We start from the raw sequence: 26,901 nt of genomic DNA, 5'->3' as shown, positions 1-26,901 counted from the left end.
TCAGCTGGTTGGAGTCATACCTAGCACAAAGGAAGATGGTTGTGGTTGTTGAAGGTCAGTCATCTCAGCTCCAGGACATCACTGCAGGAGTTCCTTAGGGTTGTGTCCTCGGCCCAACCATCTTCAGCTGCTTCATCAATGACCTTCCTTCCATCATAAGGTCAGAAGTGGGGATGTTCGCTGATGATTGCACAATGTTCAGCACCATTCACGCCTCCTGAGATACTGAAGCAGTCCATGCCCAAATGCAGCAAGACCTGGACAATATTCAGGCTTGGGCTGACAAGTGGCAAGTAACATTCACACCACACAAGTGTCAGGCAAAGACCATCTCCAACAAGAGAGAATCCAAACATCGTCCTTTGATGTTCAATGGCATTACCATCACTGAATCCCACACTACCAACATCCTGGGGGTTACCATTGACCAGAAACTGAACTGGACTAACCATATTAATATTGTGGTTACAAGAGCAGGTCAGAGGCTAGAAATCCTGTGGCAAGTAACTCACCTCCTGACTCCGAAAAGCCTGTCCACCATCTACAAGGCACAAGTCAGGAGTGTGATGGAATACTCCGTACTTGCCTGGATGAGTGCAGCACCTACAACACTGAAGAAGCTGGACACTGTCCAGGCAATGCAGTCCGCTTGATTGGCACCACATCCAGTAAAATTCACTCCCTCCACCACCGACGTACGGTAGCAGCAGTGTGTACCAAGATGCACTGCAGGAATTCACCAAGGCTCCTTAGGCAGCACCTTCCAAACCCATGACCACTACCACCTAGAAGGACAAGGGCAGCAGATAGATGGGAACACCACCACCTGGAGGTTCCCCTCCAAGTCACTCATCATCCTGACTTGGAAATATATTGCTGTTCCTTCTTTGTCGCTGGGTCAAAATCCTGGAACTCCTTCTCTAACAGCACTGTGGATGTACCTACACAATGTGGACTGCAGCGGTTCAAGAAGGCAGCTCACCCACCACCTTCTCAAGGACAATTAGGGATGGGCAATAAATGCTGACCCAGCCAGCAAAGCCCACAACCCGTGAACGATTTTTAAAAAAAAGTTTGACACCATCCAGGACAAAGCAGCCTGCTTGATCAGCGTGACATCAGTGAACTTAAACATTCATTCCCTTCACCACTGACACACAATGGCAGTAGTGTTAACCATATATGAGATGCACTGCAGCTCCTTCCAGTCATATGACCTCTATCCTCTGGAAGAACAAGGTCAACTTGCGTATGGGAACACCAGCCAACCGCAAGATCACCCTCAGGACACATACTAGCCTGATTTGGAAATATCTCACCATTCTTTCATTATTACTGGCTCAAAATCGTGAAACTCCTTCCTTAACATCACTGTGGGTGTACTTACCACAGATGAGCTGCAGCGGTTAAAGCAGACAGTTCACCACCACCTTCTCAAGGGCAAATTGAGATGGGCAATAAATGCTGACCCAGAATCAAATAAAAAATAAATAGCAATGGAGCAAAGTATATGCTTTGGACTGGTCTATATATTGGACTAATGAATCACATAAGCCATATTATTGTTGATTGAGTCAGTTCCTGCTTTTAAGTTTATGAGAGGCTCACACTGTCAGAGGTCACATCCAGTTGGTCTTGAATGTTGAAACTAACCTGATAGTGACAAATATTCAGACATCTTTGGCAATCTCTTCTTTGCCTCCACCTATTACTGGCCCTCTATCCAGCTCTACCTGTCCCACCCCCTCAACCAGCTTAAATTTCACCTCATTTCTATATTTTCTTAGTTCTGTTGAAGAATCACACAGACTCGAAACGTTAACTGTGCTCCTCTCCACAGATGCTGTCAGACCTGCTGAGTTTTTCCAGCTATTTTTGTTTTTGATTCAGAAACTTGGTTTAGTAACCCGCAGCTCATCTGTCAATTTCTGGACAGCAAAAGGGATACGACATCCACCCTCCCCAGCTGAAAAAGTCCCCTTTGTCTAAAACCTCTCCTCGCTGCGGGGGGGAGGGATTGGGGGGAGGGCAGCTGCCTTCTGACCGTGCCGTGTGAGGCTTGTTTTTGATGTTGGAATTGAATTCTTTGTTACTTTCTCATTAAGACAGCAAATCTGGGAAAATTGACAGAGCAAGATCACACAACCTGAAAGCATGCTGCCACCTTGTGAATCCCTCGTTAACATTAAGTTAGGCTGATGTGGCAGGTAAACTCTTTTGAGTTTAAAATAAAAACTAAACTTGCAAGTTACTAGTTCCACAATAAAGCACCGTAAAGAATTGAACCGTGGAGTCCCGGTGCTGCCTGCAGCCACCAGAGTTAATCGCGTTGATAACAGTGGCCCGATTCAGCGCTAATTCCAGGCAGGGCTACGGGCAGACCAGCCACCCACCCAACCTGGGTTAAATTCAGGGGGCAGTGACTGGCAGAACTCTGTTTAAAGAGACCGCTGTCTTAGCCCGAGTGTATCTGATAACCAAGGCGGCTTGTTTCTGAAGCAGTTCGCCCAGCCCCTGGGATTATCATGTGCCCCGCTCAGTCCTCGAGTTCACTTATCTGGAGAGAGTTGCCGAGGGGAGGGGGGCTTTAACTCCCCCATGAACACGTCATCTGAACTCAAGACCAGAGGAGGTTAATAAAAAGAGCGGCACAGCGAACCCGCAGAACACAACATCCCGGTGGAGTGTCCAAATACTGAAGTCCACCCTCTGTGCTTTTAATTGCTCATTGGGGCGAAGCTGCTAATGCAGCTTGAAACTTTCTCGCCTGTTTAGCTGCAACGGGTCGAGAGATGTTTTCAGCGAACCTGAGTGGGGATTGTAGCGAGATGGACCTGTGCGGGGACCATGGGGTTTCTTATCAACAATTCACCCTCAGCCCCACGGGCCACCTGGTCGCTGCCGTGTGCCTGGGGGTCATCGGGCTGCTGGGCTTTAGCAGCAACCTCCTGGTGCTGCTCCTCTTCTACCGGTACAAAGTGCTGCGCTCGCCCGTCAACCTGCTGCTCGTCAACATCTCGCTCAGCGACCTGCTCGTCTGTACCCTGGGCACCCCGTTCAGCTTCGCCGCCAGCACCCAGGGGCGCTGGCTCATCGGGGACGCGGGCTGCGTCTGGTACGGATTCGCTAATTCCGTCTTCGGTGAGTTTGACTGGAATAACCATTCCCCCTTCTCCTTTAAGCATTTCAGTACTAACTTTCAAAAGGATGTAGACTTGAAAAAGGGCGAGAAAATGTGTGTCCATTTTTGCTGTTGAAAACAGTAAACCTATGGTCTTAATAAATAGTAAGGAACCTGGAACTATTTATATCCTGGCGGACATCCCGGAACTCCTTATAGTTGAGGAAGCACTTTAGTAGTGTAATTACTATTGTAATGAAGGGAAGACAGCAGCTAATTTGTGTAGGGCACGCCACATAAAGCAGTGAGATTGATGACTGGATAACCTGTTTTAGTGATGTTGGTTGAGGGATAAAGAAGGCTGGTTAGGATGCTAGGGAAACTCACTTGTTCTCTTTCAAATAATGCCATGGGGATCTTGTTATATCCACTTAAGAGGGCAGCCGGTGTCTCCATTTATCTGAAAGACAACACCTTGGACAGCGCTTTCAGTACTACACCCGGTGTATCACCTGAGGTTTGTTCTTAAAAACCGATTAAATTTGTAGATGTATGCTTGTCATGTCAAAATGTTTCAAAGCACTTTCAGAATACCACAAATATTTTCAGTTAGATAAGTTACTGATAATATCACGCTGAAATCAAGTGTACAAATCTCTGCATAGGTTGGCTTTCCTGGACTGATTTCCTGCCACAGTTCACTATTACCAGTTGAATACAAATAAACTTGAGCACTAAACATATCAGTTTGTTATCCGAATATGAGTTCTTAAATACTCCAGGACTATTTTCATTTTTTATATTTCAGAAATTCTCATAATCAGCACTGTTGACAATAATTCTCACTGTAATGTTTATAAGTTCCGGATTGAAGGTGCGTGGCACTGAAATCAAGTGTTTGGTGTGGATAAAGGTAAAAGGAGTTAGGTTTTTTTAAAAGTACAGACTAAAGTTTCCTTTGCTGAAAAGGGGCTTTGGAAATAAATCTCTTTTTTTTATATGTAATAGGGTGTTATTTATCACTTTTGGTAAGTAATCATATTTTCACAGCAGGTAATAAGCATAAAGATTCTGAAATTGCCCCCAAGATGTTTACAAATAGTTTTAATGGTATTTCTGGCAGCTGGCAATATTGGCAAATGGTAAGGAAGAAGCAACAACTATCTTCAGATGCTGCACTTGACATGATTAATAAAAGCAGTTTCCAAGCTTTTCTGTATATTTATGGGAACCCCAGAAGTAGTAGCGCACTCCCAAGAACCCTCTGCCCTACATTCGGAAAGGAAGATACTAAAGTATTACTGTCATTGAAATTTTTTTTGAAGTACGAGCAGATCTTCTATGACATTGTTCATGGTAAATTGTTATACTCATAGAAACATAGATAGAAACATAGAAAATAGAAGCAGGAGAGGTCATTCAGCTCTTCGAGCCTGCTCCGCCATTCAATGTGATCATGGCTGATCCTCTATCTCAACACCGTACTCCCGCTCTCTCCCCATACCCCTCGATGCCTTTAGAGTCTAGAAATCTATCTATTTCCTTCTTAAGCATATTGAGTGACTTGGCCTCAACAGCCCTCTGTTGTAGAGAATTCCTCATGTTCGCCACCCTCTGAGTGAAGGAGTTTCTACTCATCTCAATGCTAAATGGTTTACCCCATATCCTGAGACTGTGACCGCTTGTTCTAGACTCCCCAGCCAGAGGAAACATCACCCCTGCATCCAGCCTGTCCAACCCTGTCAGAATTTTATGTTTCAGTGAGATCCCCTTTCATTCTTCTGAACTGCAGTGAATATAGGCCAAATTAGCCCAATCTCTCCTCATACGACAAACCTGTCATCCCAGGAATCAGTCTGGTGAACCTTTGCTGCACTCCCTCTCTGGCTAGTATATCCTTTGTTGGTAAGGAAAGGAAAACTGCGCACAATGCTCCAGGTGTGGTCTCACCAAGGTCCTGTAAGTCCACAGTAAGGCATCTTTGTTCCTGTACTCAAGTCCTCTCACAATGAAGGCCAACATACCATTTGCATTCTTAACTGTTTGCTGCACCTCCATGCCTGTTTTCAGTGATTTTTTAAAAAATTATTCATTTATTGCCCAGCCCTAGTTGCCCTTGAGAAGGGGTGGAGAGCTGCATTCTTGAACTGCTGCAGTCCATGTGGTATAGGTACACCCATAGTGCTGTTAGGAAGGGATTTCCAGGATTTTGACCCAGCATCAGTGAAGGAACGGTGATATATTTTTAAATCAGGGTGGTGAGTGACATGGAGGGGAACCTCCAGGTGGTGGTGTTCCCATCTATCTGCTGCCCTTGTCCTTCTAGGTGGTAGTGGTCATGGGTTTGGAGGGTGCTGTCGAAGGAGACTTGGTGAATTCCTGCAGTGCATCTTGTAGATGGTACATGCTACTGCTACTATGCATTGGTGATTGTGGGAGTGAATATTTGTGGATGCTGTGCCAATCAAGCGGGCTGCTTTGTCCTGGATGGTGTCAATCTTATTCAGTGTTGTGGGAGCTGCACTCAGCCAGGCAAATGGGGAGTATTCCATCACACTCCTGACTTTCACCTTGTAGATGGTGGACAGGCTTTGGGGAGTCAGGAGTTGAGTTACTCATCATACGATTCCTAGCTTCTGACCTACTCTTGTAGCCACAGTATTTATATGGCTAGTTCAGTTCAGTTTCTGGTCATTGGTAACCCCCAGGATGTTGATATTGGGGAATTCAGCGACGATAGTGCCATTGAACATCAGGGGGCAATGTTGTTGGAGATGGCCATTGCCTGACACTTGTGTGGCGCGAGTGATGCCACTTGTCAGTCCAAGCATGGATATTGTCCAGGTCTTGCTGCATTTGGGCATGGACTGCTTCAGTATCTGAGGAGTCACGAATGGTGCTGAACATTGTGCAATCATCAGCGAACATCCCCACTTCTGACCTTATGATGGAAGGAAGGTCATTAATGAAGCAGCTGAAGGTGGTTGGGCCTAGGACACTATCCTGAGGAACTCCTGCAGTGATGTCCTGGAGCTGAGATGACTGACCTCCAACAACCACAACCATCTTCCTTTGTGCTAGGTATGGCTCCAACTAGTGGATAATTTTCCCCCTGAATCCCATTGACTCCAGTTTTGCTAGGGCTCCTTGATGCCACACTAGGTCAAATGTGGCCTTGATGTCAAGGTCAGTCACTCTCACCTCATCTCAGGAATTCAGCTGTTTTTGCCCATGTTAGAGCCAAGGCTGTAATGAGTCAGGTCAGGAGCTGAGTGACCCTGGCGGAAACCAAATTGGGCATCAATGAGCAGGTTATTGCTAAGCAAGTGCCGCTTGATAGCACTTCCTATTACCACCCCTTTCATTACATTACTGATGATCGAGAGTAGACTGATGGGCGGTAATTGGCCAGGTTGGATTTGTCCTGCTTTTTGTGTACAGGACACACCTGGGCAATTTTCCACACAGCTGGGTAGATGCCTTTGTTGTAGCTGTACTGGAACAGCTTGGCTAGGGGTGCAGCAAGTTCTGGAGCACCAGGACACTCAGGTCCCTTTGTACATCAACATCTCCCAATCTATCACCATTTAAATAATACTCTGCCATTCTGTTTTTCCTACCAAAGTGGATAACTTCATACTTATCCACGTTATACTGCATCTGCCTTATAAATACTTGACTCACTCACTTGACTTGTCTAAATCACCTTGAAGCCTCTTAACATCCTCCTCACCACTCACATTCCTACCTAGTTTTGTGTTATCAACAAACTTGGAAATATTACATTTGGTTCCCTCATCCAAATCATTGATATATATTGTGAATAGCTGGGGCCCAAGCACTGATCCCTGCAGTACCCCACTAGTCACCACCTGCCACTCCGAAAAAGACCCATTTATTCCTTCTCTCTGTTTCCTGTCTGCTAACCAATTCTCAATCCATGCCAATATATTACCCCCAATCCCATCTGCTTTAATTTTGCATATTAACCTCTTATGTGGGACTTTATCATCAGCTTTCTGAAAATCCAAATACACCACATCCACTGGTTCTCCCTTGTCTATTCTGCTGGTTACATCCTCAAAAAACTCCAGTAGGTTTGCCTTTTATAAATCCATGTTGACTTTGTCAAATTCTGTTGATATTTTTTAAGTGTCCTGTTATGATACCCTTTAAAACAGACTCTATGTGATGTTTGTGTTTAATGTTTATGCTTTTTTTGTAAAAGGACATTTTAGTTAAAAATAATTTTTATGTAAAACTTGACAGTAGGGTGTGCTAAGTCCTGGATGTATTGCCCTCTGATGGAGAATAAGGAATAAAGGCACCTTCTGTTTTTCGTACAGAAGTTTGGAGTTCAGAAGCGGATAGCTGTGTGTGTATACTTAATTGTCAAGAAACACAAATTGTCACAAAATGGACACAATTGTCAAGAAAGACAAAACACTTCACTCTAGCATTTTCCCTACCACTGTTAGGTGAACCTGTCTGTAATTCCTGGTTTTTTTCCCTCCCTCCTTTTTTAAAAAGTGGGGTTACATTTGTCACCCTCCAATCTGCCGGGACTGTTCCAGAATCTACAGAATTTTGGAAGATAACAACCTACGCATCCACTATTTCCATGGCCACCTCCTTTAGTATCCTGGGATGTAGATTATTAGGCCCTGGGGATTTATTGGCTTTCAGTCCCATTAATTTCGCCAGCACTGTTTCTTAGTAATACTAATTTCCTTCATTTCCTCCTGCTCACTAGACCCTGGATTACCTAGCATTTCTGGGAAGTTATTTGTGTCTTCCTCCGTGAAAACAGAACTAAAGTAGTTGTCCAATTGCTCTGCCATTTCCGTGTTCTCTATTATAAGTTCTCCTGTTTTGGACTGTAAGGGACCTTCATTTGTATTCACAAATCTTTTTCTCCTTACATACTTATAGAAGCTTTTACTGTCCTTTTTTATGTTCCTTGCAAGTTCACTCTCGTACTCTACTTTTCCCCTCTTAATCAATCTCTTGGGGCAGGATTTTCCCCCCATCGGGGGCAAAGCTGAAGTGCGGGCATGCAAAGGCGCACCTCCGATCAGCGCCCCCGATTGGGGACGCGGCGCCATTTTACGTGGGCGGGCCAACTAAGGCCCGACCAGCGTGATATCCCTGTGCGGGCGGGGGAGAATCCATAAACCTGATAGTGCGCTCCTTCGCGCATGCGCATGAAAGAGTGTATTCATCTCCCTAAGGCTAAGTGCTGCCTCAGGGAGATCGGCTGTACTGTCAAAAATATTAAAAATAGAAAAAAAATTCCCTGACATGTCCCCTCATGTAACACTGTCACATGAGTTGGGACATGTCCATAATTTTTAAAAAAACTTTAATAAAATTTTTAAAAACCGACATGAAACCTCATCCTGCCTGTGGATGAGGTTTCATGCTTTTCCTAATTCCCACCAAGGCACCTGGCCTGCCCACCAACCTTAAGGTTGGACGGGCAGGTCCATTAATTAGTTCAATGGCTCTGTCAGCTGATTTTGCTGCGCCCCCACCTACCTGAAAAGTTAAATGGGGCGCGGTGACGTCGGGAATTCCGCCCGACGTCACCACGCATCAGTTTACGCGTCGGTGAGCAGGCTCCGCCCCCTACTCACCAATGGGGAAATCCTGCCCTTGGCCCTCATTTGCAGAATTCTAAACTGATCCCAATTCTCAGGCTTGCTACTTTTTGTAGCAACTTTATATGACTCCTCTTTGGATCTCATACTATCCTTAATTTATTTTGTTAGCCATGGTTGGGCCACTTTTCCTGTTGTGTTTTTGCACCAGAAAGGAATAAATAACTATTGCAATGCATACATTTGTTCCTTAAATATTAGCCATTTAATGAACCTTTTAATGAAGTTCCCCAATCTATCTTAGCCAACTCACACCTCATACCTTTGTGATTTCCTTTGTTTAGGTTACGGACCCCAGCTTTGGACTGGACTACTTCACTTTCCAACCTAAGGAAGAGTTCTATCATGTTATGGTCATTGTTCCCTAAAGGACCCCGCACAGCAAGACTCTTAATTAACCTCTTCTCATTACACAAAACCAAATGTAGGATAGTCTGTTCCCTAGTTGGTTCTCTGACGTACTGGTCTAAAAAACCATCTTGTGCACAATCCAGGAATTCAACTGCCACAGTATTATAGCTAATTTGGTTTGCCCAGTCTATATGTAGATTAAAGTCACCCATAATTATTGTAGTACCCTTGTTAGATGCATCTCTAATTTCCTGTTTAATGCTGGGCAATCAAACAAAAAGCCAGGAAGATTCCAGTGTCACAGCTGTCCTGGAACAGCTTGACATGGGGCTGTCTAGCTTTGTTGCTCAACTTTTCTGCACTACAGCTGGAATGTTTTTAGAGCCCAGACTCTTTACTATGTTTAGTCCAGTTTTTAATGTCATATAAAGTGAATCAAATTTGCTTGACACTCATATCATTGATGCAGACTTCAGGAGGAGGATCATCTAATCAGCATTTTTGGCTGAAGATGCTAACAGTACAGGAACAGAAACAATGGACGAATAATAGCGCTCTCAATATTATATCAATAATTAACTGGTTATGCCATCTAATAGATTTTGAAGATTGAGATTCTCATTGGGTGGAATTAAGAGTTTCTGAACCAAGAGCTTTTAAAATGCCCTGTATGCCATTAGAATAACCTATCACTTACATCACACAAATTATATATAAAAGGCTTGTTTTTGCCCTCGAGCCCGTTACATTTTCTCTATTATGCTAAATTTTCCAGTTCAGTAATTGTTTCTATGAAGACTTTCAAAATTCCCTGGCACCTATTAAACTCAGTTTCCGTTAGATTTGAAAAACCAGTATTTATCATAGTAATTGTCAAACACAATAGCACGGCTGGTTCATTTATCCCATTAAGGTCTGAATTATTTGTTTGGTAACCTCACACACTTTTTCCCCCTTTGGAGGAGGGTGGTGATTTGTTGGAAGAATTAGCAGGCCGACTATCATGAACACTCTTTCCATGGCCACCAAGGCTTGGCGTGGAACTTGAACCCAGAGCTTCTGGTTCAGTTGCAGGGGGTGCTACTTACTGAGGCGCAAGACCACCCCCAAGGTCTGAATTGATAATCATAGTGACAGTCTCAATCATCACTGGTGTTAACTACAGAGAGCAAACTACAAACTGGTAACTAATACAGTAATCTTCTAATTCCTATCATGCCTTGAATCCGCCTGATGGCAATATTGGCCCTAAGTTAGACGCATTCTCCAATGGTGAACTGATGCCATAATTTGCTAGGAAAATAAATTTTTTTTTTAAATGAGCATAGCGTTAGAACTGGGGCAGCATGGCCAATGACCGATACATATCCAGGATACTGGAACCCAACAGAAAATGGAATAATAGGCCTGATTTTCCTAAAGCATGTCATCTCATGACCTGCTCCATTATTTGGAAGCCCAATTGCATTTTTAGGTTTTTTTTTGCCCACAAACTCTCTGGAAGAATTATCTCAGAATGGTGCAGTGAGGGCAAGGAGACACCCGGGACTTTGGTGATCAATGGGACAAACAGATTATATATTTAATCAAAGAGATTAAGAATAAAACAGCAGAAGGACTGATAGGGTGGGCGAATTAGACTGGGTGAATTCAATATCAAAACAGGCACAAAGAGAGAAATTAAAAATAGGATAGGAAGATTGGATTATGAGAGAGAAAAGAGAAACAGGAGAAATAAGAAAGACAATAATAAAAAATAAAAACAGTTGTTATAACCTTCTAATAAAAATCATAATCTGAAGAAATAGGAGACTACATATATAATTTTTTTAACTATGTTAAATTTTATGGTGTATTTTCTCTTTTTAAAGTTAAAAGTTTCTCTTTTTAATTTGATTTTTTTTTTCCTTTTTGAGACTCTTTCCAGCATTCGCCTTCTGTCTTAATCCTTTGGCCAAATAGTTCACTTTCTGGACGAGAGAAGTTTATTAATTGGCCGTCATTAACAATTATTTTGCTTTTATATTAACAATTATCACATTGTTAAAGAGCTCGCTGAGAGCTACTAAAATTAACTCTTTGTGGTAAGTTTAACTGACAGTTGATGTACAAATACAGCAGCTGCATGAAAATGGTGAGGACAAGTGTTAGCTTTGACCTGTTTAGCCAGGTCATCCTGCAAAGCTTGCTCCAGTTTCCCAACATCTTGCGATCTTCCCTTTCTGTTGTGCTCCGGAGAAACATCGGGTTCACGGCAGTGGTGTTTAACAAGACCAAGAGCCTCGACCCGATCCAAAAACTCTTTATAGATAAGATCCATGACTATGACACTAAGGGCAAGTAAACGGGTGGTCCTGTTGATGCTGGTCCAGAATACCAGAAAAATATGGATGAGGAAATTGCCAAACTGCAATGGCTCTATGGGGTAGGAGACCTCACCAAATTCCCAGGTTTTAAATTTGAGGAACCGAAATTTGATGAAAGCAAGTGATTAGGATCTTCAGGAAGGATGGGACTGTCTGTTCTTCGTTCATGTTTCCTGGGACTGTAGAGTTGTAACTTAAATTCCATTGGCTAAAAAAATAAATCACTGCGGGATGCCACTTTCTGTAATGGTGGAGCTGGGGCCAGGCGATCGGTGGCTTGTGGCAATTCGCAGTTCACGGAATATCTCTGCTTGGCGCCAAATCGCTGACAGATATCCAGATTAGTAACAGCATATGTCATTCAGTTAGATGCTGTCAATTATTTCAGTAAAATCTGGTCCAATTTAACAGAGTAGAGATTAGGAGCAATAGCTCCAATCTAATAATGGAATGGACCGCAATACCCAGCGACGGTATATCTAATTAGATAGGTGAGTTTGTACTGAGTCAGTCAAAATATGTTCGTGTTAAGGAACCTGTGTGCATGAGGTTGTCTCTCGAACTGTGTGTGAGCGATCCCTCACTCATTACCACTTGTACTCCACGCTCAGCGCACAAGCTCAATACATATTAATAAAACTAGTCAGGGGAGATTGAATGTCTGACTACCAAAGCTCTAATCATTAATTGAGCTTTTAGACTTTTTTTTTATTCGTTCATGGGATGTGGGCATCACTGGCTAGGTCAGCATTTATTGCCCATCCCTAATTGCCCTCATTCAAAGGGCATTTTTAAGAGTCAACCACATTGCTGCCATTCTGGAGCCACATGTAGGCCAGGCCAGGTAAGGACAGCAGGTTTCCATCCCTAAAGGACATTAGTAAATCAGATGGGTTTTTATTTTACAACAATCAGCAATGGTTTCATGGTCATCATCAGACTTCTAATTCCAGATTTTTATTGAATTCAAATTTCACCATCTGCTGTGGCAGGATTCAAACCCAAGACCCCAGAGCATTTACTCTGGTTTTCTGGAATACTAGTTCAGTGACAATACCACTACGCCACCGCCTCCCCAGTAACTTCAATGAAATTCATAGAATAAGTCAGGAAAATGTCACTCCAAGAAGCTGCTGAGCAATTGGACACTAAGCCCAGCAAACTAGTTCTCACCATCGGTTTCAATCGGAGCAGAGCTATGATAATTGGCTATTCAACTTTTTCAGTGCAGGTTTTTATAGCAGCAAGTTATGGCATGAGTCACTCACGGTATCGCAGAACTCTGTTAAGTTGCATCCTTTGACAAAAGTCCATCTACAAGATGGTATTTTGTAAACCAGCTTGGATGCGGTTGTAAGCAAAGTTGTTTCCAACCACAGTAGATTTGGCTCTTGTTCTTTATCACTTAACTCGGGTTTATTAGGAAGCCGAGCAAGAGTGCGACATAAAATGCCAACTGTGAAGTTGACTGAACTGTCAAACATTGATTTATCCACAGACAGCATTAACTATCAAAAGCAAAATACTGCAGACGCTGCTCATTCGTTAACTTCAATTATCTGTGCTGAATTTACAGTTTGCACCCTGTTACCGACTGCAATTCATCCCTGTAAAACTGATGTATTTGATAAGATGTGGTTCAGTATAAAAAAAGTGCACACATTATTGACAAAGTACAGAGCAAAAATAATATTGTGCATTCAAGTTTAATTTTTGCACTCAAAACAGGAATTTTAGTGTTGCCTAATTGAAATACTTCCACTCTCTGAACCAGCCTTATGTACTTCCAGGACTTCGACCTACACTTCTCCAGCCTCCTGCCATCTGACTTCTCTGCCCTGAATTAATAATTATTCAATGCTTGACCATTTTCTTGTCTTCCTGCCCCCTCCACATCTCCCACACACCCCTAATCTCTCTATATTCAACAACCATCTATAGAAATCTAGGTGGCAGGGCAAGGGTTATGTGAAAATAACTACTGGTCAATGTTTGAAAAGGTGCGCGCACACACACATCAGTAACATTGGGTATCAATTGCATCAAAGCAGTTTTCTCCACAAGTAGATTCTCTGATGAGGTTTTCTTCTGAGGAAGTGCTAGAGTTTGCAAATCCTGAGTTCAGGCAGGTTTATAAAAGATGGGATTTCATTCACACAACTTTAGCCACAAAATTTTGCTCCTTCAGTCCTGTTTTTCAGGCACTATGAGTGCCATTTTGACTCCAAAATGGCAACCAACGATGCGCACTGATTTTCAGTGAAAATTGCACCTGATGCCATTTTGTTGAGGGGGTGAACCTCAGTGAGTAACAGTGTATCAGACATCTGTGCTTCAGTAAGGATCCTCTTACTGAAATTTTCCACTTGCTGCACCCACAATTGCAAACTCAATGCAAGGATCGCATTGTTAGCGGCTGTAAAAGTGACCATGACTATGAACAATTATGCATCTGGCTCCTCTGATCTGAGCAGGTGATATTTGCAACATTTCCCAAATGTTCCATCCACTGTTTTATGAAACTTGTGGCCTGCAAGGGTGACAGAAGTGGAGACGATCAATGATTTTAAAAAGAGATTGGATGGGCATTTGAGAGAAATAAACTTGCAGGACTGCGGGGATAGAGCAGGGGAATGGGATTGACTGTATTGTTCTACAGAGAGCTGGCATGGACTCAATGGATCGAATGGCGTCTTTCTATGCCATAATCACACTGTGACTCAAAAGGAGCCCACTGAGGCTGTAGATTCCAAGAGAGCTGAATGCATTTCATTTCTGCTTGCCAGAGAGAATCAGGCAGTGTGACCATGCATGAGGATTGTAGGCTTTCACATGATGCAGAATGCAATTGACTGCACACATCACTTTGTGGACACCAGTTGTCAACTCTGAGATGCATCACAACCAAAAAGTTCTCTCATTGTTCATATGCAGAAAATCATGCAGGTCACTGCCTGATACCTTGGCAGCAGTCATGATGCCTTCATTCTGAAGCAGTCCACTATTTCAGCTGCATTTGCACCATCACAACAAACCAGAGGATGGCCACGGGGTGACAAGGACTATCCACTGAATACATGGCTCATGACTCTGGTACGCAACTCATGTACACATGGGCAGCATGCATACCATGAAAGCCATCCTGCAACATGAAATGTGATAGAGCAGACCATTGGCATGCTGAATTAGTGCTTCCTGCACCCCTTTGGAGGACCGCTGTATTACTTGGCAGAGTGCATGTCAAAATTCATGGTGGTCTGCTGCATGCTGAAGGCCCTCACCATCATTATGGCAAGATCTTGCCACAAGTTGGATGGCAAACAGCTGAGAAGCTGGAGGAGGAGAAAGGGATGAAGGAAGCATCTAATACAGCCCCTTTCTGGCAGAGCTGTCTATGACAACTCATCTGTCATACAGTAGAGACTAATTCCACATTCAGAAAAGGTCTCACCTTTTCTTCACTCTGTAACTGACCGTCACAGTGTCTGTCTGGGCACAAAGCAAAAATAAAAGCTTACATAAAATAAATATTCCACACTAAATTTAGAAATCGAACTTTGCCATATTGTATATGAATGCTAACTAATCACCCTTGTACATTTCCTTAGTACCTGGATTCCTTGTGCCTTCTGCTTGTCCTAGTGCTCCAAGCAATGCTATCCCAGTGGCTACGCATGGCTGGTGGAAGGCTGACTTACACTGGGGGAGCTGCAGATAACCCTGTATGATGGCCACAAGCAGCTCTGGTCCTAGAAGCTTGGCTTCAGACCGCACCATCTCTTAAAAGCAGCAGCAGTCTGGGCTGGCCTAGCTGAGAGGCAACAGCAAGGTCGCTGGCAGAGTGACAGGGCTGAAAGGATGAATACTGTCATCATGCGAGAAGATAGCAGGTTTGTGCCCCACGGAACAGCTGCAACTCCCATGGGGTGAAACCTCAGCAATCCTAGTAATCCTTTTAAGGACAGATCGCTGGATTGTTGTATCACCCAACAAGTCCATTTGAACACTGGTATACACAGTAAGTCCACTTGTGTGGCAAGCAGCTGACCTTGCGTGACTTCAATCTGAGCTAGCACTGCAGTACCCAGGCACTGGGTGGCTTCTGGGTGGGCTCTGCAATGGGAGCTGAGGCATCAGCCATCACAATCTGCAATTTAGTTGGCTCCGCAAGTGTGCTAATAGAGTTGGCCACTCCTTCCATGCTGGAAAGAATGGATTCCAAAGTCTGCACAAGGCCTACTGCAAAGTTAGTGCTGGACTCCTCCATGCTCCTTGACATTGCATGCAGACTTTCTGACAGGTCGGCCAATGCATCAATTCATTGTGTAGGCGCATTGGTCTTTATGTCTAGGCTGGTCCATCAAAGTGATGATCTGAGTCCACTGCAGCAGGACTCTTATGTGTGATCTTGCACTACCCTGCCCCCTGCCCTGGCTGGAGATCACTTATGTTCAATATCTCATCACATGCATATTCCACTGTTATGCTATCCTCCAAATGGTGCACAGTCCCAGTTTCTGAGCTAGAGACTGCAAGTATGAGAGTGAGCACCAGCATTTCTTCATCAGTGTCTTCCTGCTCTTCCACCTGTTGTTCTTCCATCACTGCCTGGTCAGGTGGCTGTTCTTAGTTATCTGAAAGGAGAAGGACACTTGGGTAGGATTGTGGTGAGTGGAGAGATGATGTCAGTAAGAGGTGCAAGCTTACAAGTCTGCAGCTTCTAAATCAGAAGAAATCGTGGGATGAGAGAAAGGTGGAATATAAGAAGTAGAATTGGGTATGAGGATACATTGTTCTCCTATGGTTTCAGCTCTACCACTGGCCATGGCCCCAACAATGGCTGCTGCAGAATGGCAGGTACCATTTTGAGCATGGGGGTAAGAACATGCAGCCACGCCTACCCCCCACTGGTTAGTTTCTGTGGCCTCCAGTTGTGCACCATCTTGTCCTGCAAAAGAGAGTGAAGTGGGTCAGTGAGTGCAGCGTAGGCTAATGGGTGATGTGACTGTCACGGTAAAATAGCTGGCAGAATGTGCAACTTGAGATGGGGGTGTGAGGCTTGCAACAGTGCTAAATGTGTGAGGGTGGAGTAAAGCTATGAATGTTAGCCGAGTCCTGATTGATAGAGATTATTGGTAGGTGTGTGATGGGAGTGTGTGCTTTGAGCAGCGTTTGAGGCTATTGGCACTGCTGCTGGAATATGGCATTTGAAATTACAATCACTGACCTTGACCACAAATGTGAGGTCATTGAACTTTGTGGCACTGCAAGTCCTTGGGCCTTGTTTCCTGGCATTGATGTCCATTGCTATGTTTTGTCAATGTCTTCTGAGAGTTTGTCTGAAGGGTCTCCTGGCACCTTGATAACGTCATCCCACTTCCCCATCTCCTGTACCAAGGCCTCTGGTGCAGTATCAGGCAACCTTGGAATATGCTCTGTTATCTGTTGCACCATGATTCACTCTTATTCATGCTCAGACTCTTTTCCACAACCAGTTCCAGCACCTCTAAAAGGTGCAGACTAGCTCTAAGTAGTGCAAGCCCCTCACAATCTTTGGTTCCCTGCTGAACCACAATAGTGTGCTTTGTGCAGGACTGCACACAGCAATCATGCAAATTAGCACAAAGTTCATGAGTCACCTAGTTCAGAAGTAATCTTAATAGCATTAATCACGCATCATGAACTGGTTTCGAGGGTGATCAAATTTTACCCCCTTCAAAGCTAAATTAGCCTTAATTGAATGGGCTTGCAGAAAAGTCAGTGGAGACAGTAAACAATCCTGTGAAGAAATCACGGAACCGTTCACATTAGTACTCCTAGTTTATGTTTGTAGCATTAGTTTGCGTTGGCATTACTAGTTCACGTTAGCGTTACTAGTTTACATTGGTATTGATTTGTCATTTAGTTGACTATTCACATGTCAGAAGAATTACTGAAGCAGGAAATTCAGATATGGTAAAATGGAAAAAAAAACAAGCTCTCACATAAAAGTTTTCAAAAGAGAACATGCCATTCTCCATAACTGAAATTTGAACACAGAGGGAGTATATACAAAATCATACCTGATTTAAATTTTTGCAACTATTCTGTTTGAATAGCCCTAAGCTGAAGTGAACATTAATCAATCTTTAACAGGGATTTTTTTTTGGTGAGGATTACCGATTTCAAAAATGTAAATTCTTATGGAACTTCTTATATAATTTCTTACATAATCTATATATTTTTCTAAAAAATTCTGAAGTGTTTGTTTTTCTTCACAGGTACTGTATCATTAATATCTTTGGCTATATTGTCATATGATCGTTATATTACAATCACTGGAGCGGTGGAAGCTGACAGGACAAACTACAGCAAAGCCTTTGCTGGGATTTCATTTTCTTGGATCTACTCATTGATATGGACACTGCCCCCTCTATTCGGATGGAGTCGCTACGGCCCTGAGGGACCAGGAACCACGTGTTCTGTGAACTGGCACTCAAAAGACGCTGGTAATGTGTCTTATATTGTGTGTCTCTTCACCTTCTGTCTGGTCATCCCCTTTCTGGTGATAGTCTACTGTTATGGAAAGATACTGCTGATAGTGAAGGTAAGTTGCACCATGTACTTTCTCATCCAGGACCCCTCCTGACATTACAGTACCAGCACTAAGGAATGACCTAAGGTATGGGCATGCTCAATTAGGAAATGGGTTATAAGAATCTGCCTGTTCCAGAACTCCATTGTTAATGGCTATAGGACAAAATCTAAACTTGTGAAGAAAATGTTTTTCATTTGGTTTGAGTAAAATATAATTATGGTCAAGGGAAATGTTCCACTTGAACAGAGTAATAGAGAGAAATACTTTCTGTTAACAGAAGGGTCAACAGCCAGAGGATACCAATTGAGGTGATTGACAAAAGAAACAATGGTGACATGAGAAAAAACCTATTTACACAGCCAGTGGTTAGGATCTGGAATACACAGCCTGAGACTGTGGTGGAGGCAGATTCAACTGCGGCTTTCAGAAAATAATTTGAATAATTATCTGAAGAGAAAAATGTTGCAGTGCTATGGGAAAATGGCGAGGGAGTGGGACTAGCTGAGTTGCTCTTGCAGAGACCCTGCACAGACACAATGGACTGAATGGCCTCCCTCTGTGCTGTAGCCATTCTATCATTCTATGGGCTGGATTTTATGGTGACCCTGTGCCCTGGCTTAAATGTCAGGAGCAAGCCCACCCCGACTTATTTGGCTCGCCCCATAGCCAATTAATGGTTGTCGGGCCATTAATTGACATGAGGCAGGCCTTCCACCCCATCAGGGGAAGAACTCCCACCTCAGAGAGCTGTGGTCAATCAAAGATTAAAATTGTGATGGCACAGAGGCTAGTGGGTAGGCACGGTGCCAGGAATGACGCCCATGGTATGGCGTCAAATTTTGACATTCTGCAGTCGTGCAAAACGGGTGATAATGAGTTGGCAACCCATTATCCATCTCTCCCAATATGTAGGTGTGAGCATGTTCTGTTATAGGTGTGTGTGAGCTTAATTTTGAAATTGTGTGGTAGTGTAAGGGGAAGACAGTGAATTGACAGCCTGTTCTGTAGCAATGAAAATTGCGAAAGATGTAAAACAGGCTGCAGGCTTGCTAACGGCCATTTTACACAGTTGTGCCAAATCAAAATTACCCCCAGCATGGGTGCAACATGGTGGGCGAGCAACTTGAAAACTGGAATCATTACCCCAAGAATGTACTGTTGCTGTGTTATTGACCAGGGGATACCAAAATTCAGTGATGTATATTTCAAAAGTTTCAGCAAGAAAGGTTTACACCACTAGCAAAGCATAGCAGTGTACCCAGCCTGGATGAAGTGGCTCAGAGTCAACTCAGAGGCTCTTAGATAGTACCACCTGTTTGACCGCATAGCAACAGGGACTGCCCAAAAAGTAATTCTTGTATAAAATGCCATAAGCTATTTTGATAGCTGTTTTTAAGGTGTTGTGTAAGTTCAAGTAATATAAATGCCTGTAGTACATGTGGTCTTGTTATAAAATGAATGGAGCTGCTCTGTAACACAATGGGCCCTCATGGTCAGTATAAATGGAACAGCCTGGAGTGAAGGAGACATAAAATGGCAGATCCCATGGCAAATGTAACTTTTTGTTAAAAAAGAAGCAACAGTAAGGAATATTTTCCTAGTTTTTTTATATAGAGATGGGGAAAGTGTTTTGAACTTTCCTTCAATGCATATTTATGTTGACTGAAGTCAATGGGGAGGACTGAATTCAATGCTTGGAATAACCTTGTGTAGCCTACAGTTATATTACATGACCACCTTCAAGGCTCTGACAGTTAAAGCCAGGAACCCAGCCCAGCCCACTGATGACCAGGAGAGCAGTTAGGCAAACTATCCCCAGCCTTCTGCTTGTTGCTTGTAGCTCCTCCTGCCAGGAAATCTGCTGTCATGGTATGTCAGGCTTGTCTGTCTTGTGCACCATATTCGCACACCCACTGTGCCTCGTCTGCAACCAATCTCTGATGTTCATCATCCAAATACGCCTAGATTGACGCCTCTTTGGGCTGCCCTCCACTTTGCCACCTAGAAGACATCTCTGTAGCTCTTCAGCTCTGATCAAATGGCCTAAATATTGACATTTTATTTCTAGATGTCAATTTTCACAGTTACTTTCACTCTTTCAATTTCAAGCACCTCCTCATTGGCCTTCTGGTCGGTATATGGAATTTTTAGCAAACGTCTTAACATCCACATTTCAAAGGCCTCTATTGTCTTCCACAGATCTTTATTTATTGATCAAGTTTCTGAGGCAGACAGGGAAGTGAATAGAATGGAGCATCTTAAGAGTTCTTTCCTTGTTACATGCTTGGGTTTTCGAGTTGTGAACATATCCTTCACCTTCATGAAATTACTTCTGGCTATCTCTATCCTTCTTTTGACTTCAGCATCGCATCTACTATCTTCTGGTATCGTTTGTTCTAAATAAACAAACTTATCTACTTGTTCCAGTGTGACACCATCCACTTCAGTCTTCACTCTAGTTCCTTCCAATGCATTCTTTCTAACTACCATTGTTTTTGTCTTTTGGTATTCATACTCAACCCATATTCTAAACTTATAGATTTTACTTGATATTTTGTGGGGCCTCTTTTGATTCTGCAAGTAGCATGTGTGTGTCAGTGTACCACAAGTTTGTTATTTCTTGCCTCCAATCTTTACCCCTGGAAGTGCATTGAATTCTCTGAATATTTGTTCTGTGTACAGACTGAATAATTTTGGTGACTGTAGACATCCTTGTTATACTCCCCTCTTCTAGCCTGATGCTCACTATTTGGTCCCAATATAGGCTCTGGATACCATAAGACCATAAGATGTAGGAGCAGAAGTAGGCCATTCAGCCCATCGAGTCTGCTCTGCTATTCAATGAGATCATGGCTGATCTGATAATCCTCAACTCTACTTTCCTGCCTTTTCCCCAGAACCTTTGATTCCCTTACTGATTAAAAATCTGTCTATCTCAGCCTTGAATATACTTAATGACCCAGCCTCTATAGCCCTCTGCGGTAAAGAATTCCACAGATTCGCTACCCTTTGAGAGAAGGAATTCCTCCTCATCTCTGCCTTAAATGGGCGACCCCTTACTCTGAGATTATGCCCTCTGGTCCTCTCCCACAAGGGGAAACAACCTCCCAGCATCTGCCCTGTCAAGCCCCCTAAGAGCCTTATATGTTTCAATAAGGTCGCCTCTCATTCTTCTAAACTCATGAGCACAGGCCCAACCAACTCAGTCTCTTGTCATAAGAAAATCCCTCCATACCTGGGATCAGCCTTGTGAATCTTCTCTGGACCTCCTTCAATGCTAGTAATCTATCCTTAGATAAGGGGACCAAAACTGTTCACAGTATTCCAGGTGTGGTCTAACTAGTTCCTTGTATAGTTTTAGAAAGACTTCCCTATTTTTATGCTCCATTCTCTTTGAAATAAAGGCCAACATTCCATTTGCCTTCCCTATTACCTGCTGAACTTGTATGCTAGCTTTTCGTGATTCATGCACAAAGACCCCCAAATCCCTCTGTGCTGCAGCTTTCTGCAGTCTTTCTCCATTTAAATAATATTCAGCTGCTCTATTCTTCCTGCCAAAGTACATAACCTCACATTTTCCAATGTTATATTTCATCTGCCAAGTTTTTGCCCATTCACTTAATAAGGTTCCCACTGAAAAGATTTTTATGCTTTGCAAACTAGGCATTTTTCTATTTCAGTTTTTAAAAAACCAGTTAGCTTCTATTACATTTTGTCAGTGCCTTTCTGTGCCGATATTTTATGAAAACGAACAGTAGATATAGTAATGTCAAACATTACAATTCATCTTCATAATAGAGAAGAGAGCAAGGGAAATGCACCTTGGCTCTGGGAAACCACATTACTGCCCATTGTTTTCCACAAGACAATGAAGAGGTGGCACAAGGTCCTTTGAATTCCACTTCACGTTACACATAACATCATATCCCATGTAAAATGTAATAAGTTTTTTAAATTTGCCATTTGACTTGTTACTGTATTTGGACCCCTAGAACACCCTAGAGTAATCTGCCACTAAATCACTAATATGTCTTCATTTCCAAAACATTATATATTGCACTAATTAGCTGCATTAACATATCAAGATGTTCTCCTGTTCACATGATTAGTCAAACATGAATATTTGGGTAGGATCCAACTGCTGGACGCTATTACAGCCTAATCTCCACTTGCCCAACCAGCGAGCCTTTGAAAAATTTGTAAATCTTTTTGTGCATATAAATCTACTAGTGTTGAGGAACTCTAATCCCTCAGGAACAAATAATTGATAAACAGAAGTGCTATTAAACTTCACTTGGGAATGCAGCAGTTGTTTTGTCACTAATTTAACATTAACATTACATTTACAATAAGAAAACTGTGGAAGAAAGGCAGACAAATTGGCAGGGGGGACAGATCTATAATCAATAAGCCTCCTCCAATATTGCACAAACTGCAAACAGACAAAGGAATATATCCTTTATATTTAAAAAAAAAAGTGTTCACAAGTAGCTATAACTTAAGAGAACATTCAGGTAGGTCTATATCCTTTATTCATTATCCACACTCAGCAAAGCTACTAAATACAATCGTAAACCAGCAAAGTAACTGGTATCAAATTAAAAAATCAATGTCCCCAATGCTTTGCAAGCAACATTGTAGGGCCAAATCTGCACTGTCAAACATTGTTTTCCCCATTCTCTCATCTTGCTAAGGCATTGACTGTTCATTGGAATACAATTCATTCTCTTGGGTCACCATAACATGATAGAATTCTTCATTAGGATGGAAAGTGAAGCAGTTCGATCTGAAACTAGAGTCCTAAATCTAAACAAAGGAAACTACAAAGATATGAGGCATCAGCTGGCTAAGATAGATTGGGGAACTTCCTTAAAAGGCATGACAGTGCATGGGCAATGGCTAATATTTAAGGATCAAATGTATGCATTGTAATAGTTATACATTCCTTTCTGGCACAAAAACACAACAGGAAAAGCAGACTAACAAAATAAATTAAGGATAGTACTAGATCCAAAGAGGAGTGCCATCTGTACATTTCAGTTTCACCATCTTTACCACTGCAAATGCCAGGCCAAAATATTTTAAGTGGAGACACTTGTTGCTTTGTTATTTATAGATAGATTTAAATTGTATATGTGACAAATTGGTTTGTTTTCAAACTCTTTAAATAGTCAGGAATAAAATTAAATCATTGTTAGCTTGTGATGTCTCTGGAGCAACAGTAATAAAAATGAATGGACACACTTGTCACTAGTGACTGGCAATACATTACAAGTTGGTTTTGTTTCTTTGACCTAGTGTCAAAATACTGCTGCACTTGCTACCAATGAAGGATGTAGTGAAGGTTAAAGTAGAATGTAGTGAGTAAACCCTGTTAAATTTTTGTGAGGCTGAAGAATGTCCTGTTTTAGCAATATTGAAACAAGAATTTGATGGGTATATCCATTTGTTATTTTTAGAAGCTAAAATATTAATGAAGATTAAACACAGCCAACTGAAATTTCCACTGAGGCAGGGTGAGAGAATTCTCCGCAGGAGATCAATGAAATTCCTTGGCAAAAATTTCTTCCACCAAAGGGGATTAAAATCACCCCATGGAATTTGAGGACCTGTGTGTAAATGCATACAAAATGCTTAGTCCTCCTCAACATAAACATCATTCACACACATCCAGCGTAGAAAGCTATATTCTCTCTTGGGGTCAGAGCTCTGCTAGGGTAAGACTATGTTCCCATTCTCCCATACGCACCTCAGACCCCCACCCATTGGCCAGGGTTGGAGCGCATAATTTAGGCATGGTAACCTCCCAGTGTAATTATGATAGTCAAGAGAGTTTTTGCCAGTGCAAAGGCAGAGAATCCTAGTGGTTTACTGTGGGAATGCCACTGCAGAAGACATAACATGGGACTTCAATGCTGCCTGAAGGTCTTCAGCAAACAAGGCTCTGATATTATTCTGAAAGCGGCTTCTGACTCAAGGTGGGAGGGAGGTTGTAATTGCATGGGGAAAACACAGAAGGAAACTGAGTGGGTTGAAATCTGTGATTGCAACTCAATTATACCAATTCATTTTGGCTTCCAGGCTTCACATCTCTAATATGCACAGCAGGTGTGATACGCACCTGTACAACGTGATCACAGCTGTATTTAAAGGAACAATCGGCAGATGGAAGTTGCTGGAGTTCAGGATGGATGGTGGACATAGTAAGGGCAGCAGCCAGATTCAATTATGCATCACTGGGTACAGTCAGGGGCAGGAGGGACATCATTTTCCCCAGCAATGGGAGGAAGAAACTTGCTGCCCTGACCAAGCTGTTGTGGTTAGAGATAGCTGAGGAAGTGAGTGGCAGGAATGTTATAACATCAGCCATGGCCCCTGCTTCTTGTTGCTACCCACTAACCTCAGATAGAGAGAGGAAATATCAGCTTCCTCATCCTCCTCCAATCCTCCCTGCTGCACATCTTGTACAGAATGCAGCACACCACTATCATACAATTCACACTGGTTGGTGAGTACAGAATGGTGCCTCCAGACCTATCTCGGCACCTGAAGTGCATTTCGATAGTTTGCTCAGTAACACCCCTGGTGGGCATGTGCTGTCATGAATCACTCCTCCATCTCATTGGTGGGACTGAATCACAGGAGTTGTGGGCCAAGTTGGGTGGGGATATCACTCGTTTCCGATGAGTTTGCACTCTGGAAAAAAAGAGATCCGGGATATTGAATTGCTGGGTCCCTGCTCCTGATTACTACCAAGTGTTCCCTGCATTAGAGAGAGGGGGGAAATCAGCTATGGCTCCTCTCTCCCTCTCTCACTTCCCCACCCTCTTCTCAGCTTGAATGCATGATGGTAGCTCTGAGGAAATCTAGCCCAGTTCTGCATGAACCGTTTCTCGTGGTTGCACAGCAACTGCGTGTTGATGGGTGAATATCCCTTGTGGTTTATAATAACTCATGGTTGCTGTGGTGGTGTTTGAATTGTCACGTGTGTGCAGTCAATAGCTTCCTGTATCTGTGGGAATCCAGCCAAAGAGGTGTCTGCTCACTCTAGCTATTCATCACTGGGAAACAAGCTATCAATGACCTGCAATACGAGCTGCTTCCCATCCTGATCTTGTCAATTTGAAACCCTCAAAGTTTGAAATAAAGTTGTATCCACACGAGAACTCTCTGTTAAACATTTGCCAGAAGGAACTCACCATCTTCAATAGGTGAGTTTTTATTCAGATGGGGCAATGACAAGTTTAAATACTCACCTGAATTTCTGTTCAATCTGGACTCCATTTCACTGGCAATTTTCACGAGCCTGGGAAACCCATTCGGCTGAAGTTAAATATGGAGGCAAGTTAAAAATAATTTTAAAATGCTTCATTAGTGTCTCCTAAGGACAATACCTTCATTCATCAAGTTAGAAAATGCTCGACTTCAGCATGTCTCCCATCAGAATCCAAACGCACCTTTGTTAATTTGGAAGTTGCCATGTTGGAGCCTGGTTGTAGTGCTGCATGAAAAATCAGCAATTTTTGAGCCCCATCCATTCCCAATCCAGCCACTCTTGGAATTAAAATCCCCTGCTTAGTCTCTGTGACCAGCTAGAGGAAGAGTAGAATTCTACAAGCCCCACTCTGTATTGGGGATCTCTGGGCCTCGACCTCCATTTCCTGGAGTCTACCATTGTCTTGCACATGGCAGACCCAGGAAATGGCAGTAACAGGGATGGAAAAAAAGAGATAACGCACCAGGATCCAAGATCACTCCCACTGCTATCTGCATATAGCAGTCAACAACAGTCCTGGGGGGAAGATGAGAAATGCCAGTCAAGTGGTGAAGCAGTGGTAGGGCTCAGCCCCCTCAATTTAACCCTCGACCTTTCCCAACACCATTAATGTCATTTCTCTAGGGTTTCTACAACTCTTCCACTGAAATTGCAGAAAATGAGCGGGGAATTTCTGTGGAAGTTATAAAAGCAGGTATGTGCTGCTGAGGCTTTATAAGGCTCTGGTCAGACCACATTTAGAATATTGTGAGAAATTTTTGGCCCCGTACCTCAGGAAGGATGTTCTGGCCCTGGAGAGGGTCCAGAGGAGGTTCATGAGAACGATCCTAGGAATGAAAGGTTTAACATATGAGGAACATTTGAGGACTCTGGGTTTATACTCGATGGAGTTTAGAAGGATGAGGGGGGATCTGATTGAAACTTACAGAATACTGAAAGGCCTGGATAGAGTGGACGTGGGGAAGATGTTTCCATTAGTAGGAGAGACTAGGACCCGAGGGCACAGCCTCAGAGTAAAGGGATGACCTTTTAGAACAGAGATGAGGAGAAACTTCTTTAGCCAAAGAGTGGTGAATCTATTGAATTCAATGCCACAGAAGGCTGTGGAGGCCAGGTCATTGAGTGTATTTAAGACCGAGATAGATAGGTTTTTGATTGGTAAGAGGATCAAAGGTTACGGGGCGAAGGCAGGAGAATGGGGTTGAGAAACTGATCAGCCATGATTGAATGGCGGAGCAGACTTGATGGGCCGAATGGCCTAATTTCTGCTCCTATGTCTTATGGTCTTATGGAAATTGACCCTGAGATTTTTAACTGCTCATATGCAGAAATTCTATCGCTGCCAGTAATCTAACAACCTTCTTCTCGGTAAAATTGGACAAATTTACAACCAAGGCAACCATATCCTACTATGTTTTGTTTTTGAAATGATCAAATATCTAAGTGGAGGTGGCAGTCACAGCGTAAGGAATCACATAGTTGGATAACTGTTCAAATACTTCATTATTTATTTATGGATTTCAAAAGCACGGAAATAAATTGAATTTCTT

At 42.9% G+C, this 26,901-nt stretch overlaps 1 protein-coding gene across 2 annotated transcripts in view; it reads left to right on the top strand.

Annotated features, from left to right (window-relative positions):
- The first annotated feature begins 2,743 nt into the window (after positions 1–2,743).
- LOC144693709 (opsin-3-like) overlaps positions 2,744–26,901 on the top strand; it is a 96,667-nt gene continuing 72,509 nt past the window's right edge. For both annotated transcript variants that reach the window (XM_078563633.1, XM_078563634.1), the window contains exons 1-2: positions 2,744–3,141; positions 17,759–18,084. In XM_078563633.1, coding sequence (XP_078419759.1) covers positions 2,793–3,141; positions 17,759–18,084 — 675 coding nt within the window. In that variant the 5' untranslated portion in view covers positions 2,744–2,792. The remainder of the gene's footprint in view (positions 3,142–17,758; positions 18,085–26,901) is intronic.

This window comes from Cetorhinus maximus, chromosome 19 (assembly GCF_964194155.1).
Source record: "Cetorhinus maximus chromosome 19, sCetMax3.hap1.1, whole genome shotgun sequence".
Lineage (NCBI taxonomy): Eukaryota > Metazoa > Chordata > Chondrichthyes > Lamniformes > Cetorhinidae > Cetorhinus > Cetorhinus maximus.
This window is presented reverse-complemented; position numbering and strand designations above follow the sequence as displayed.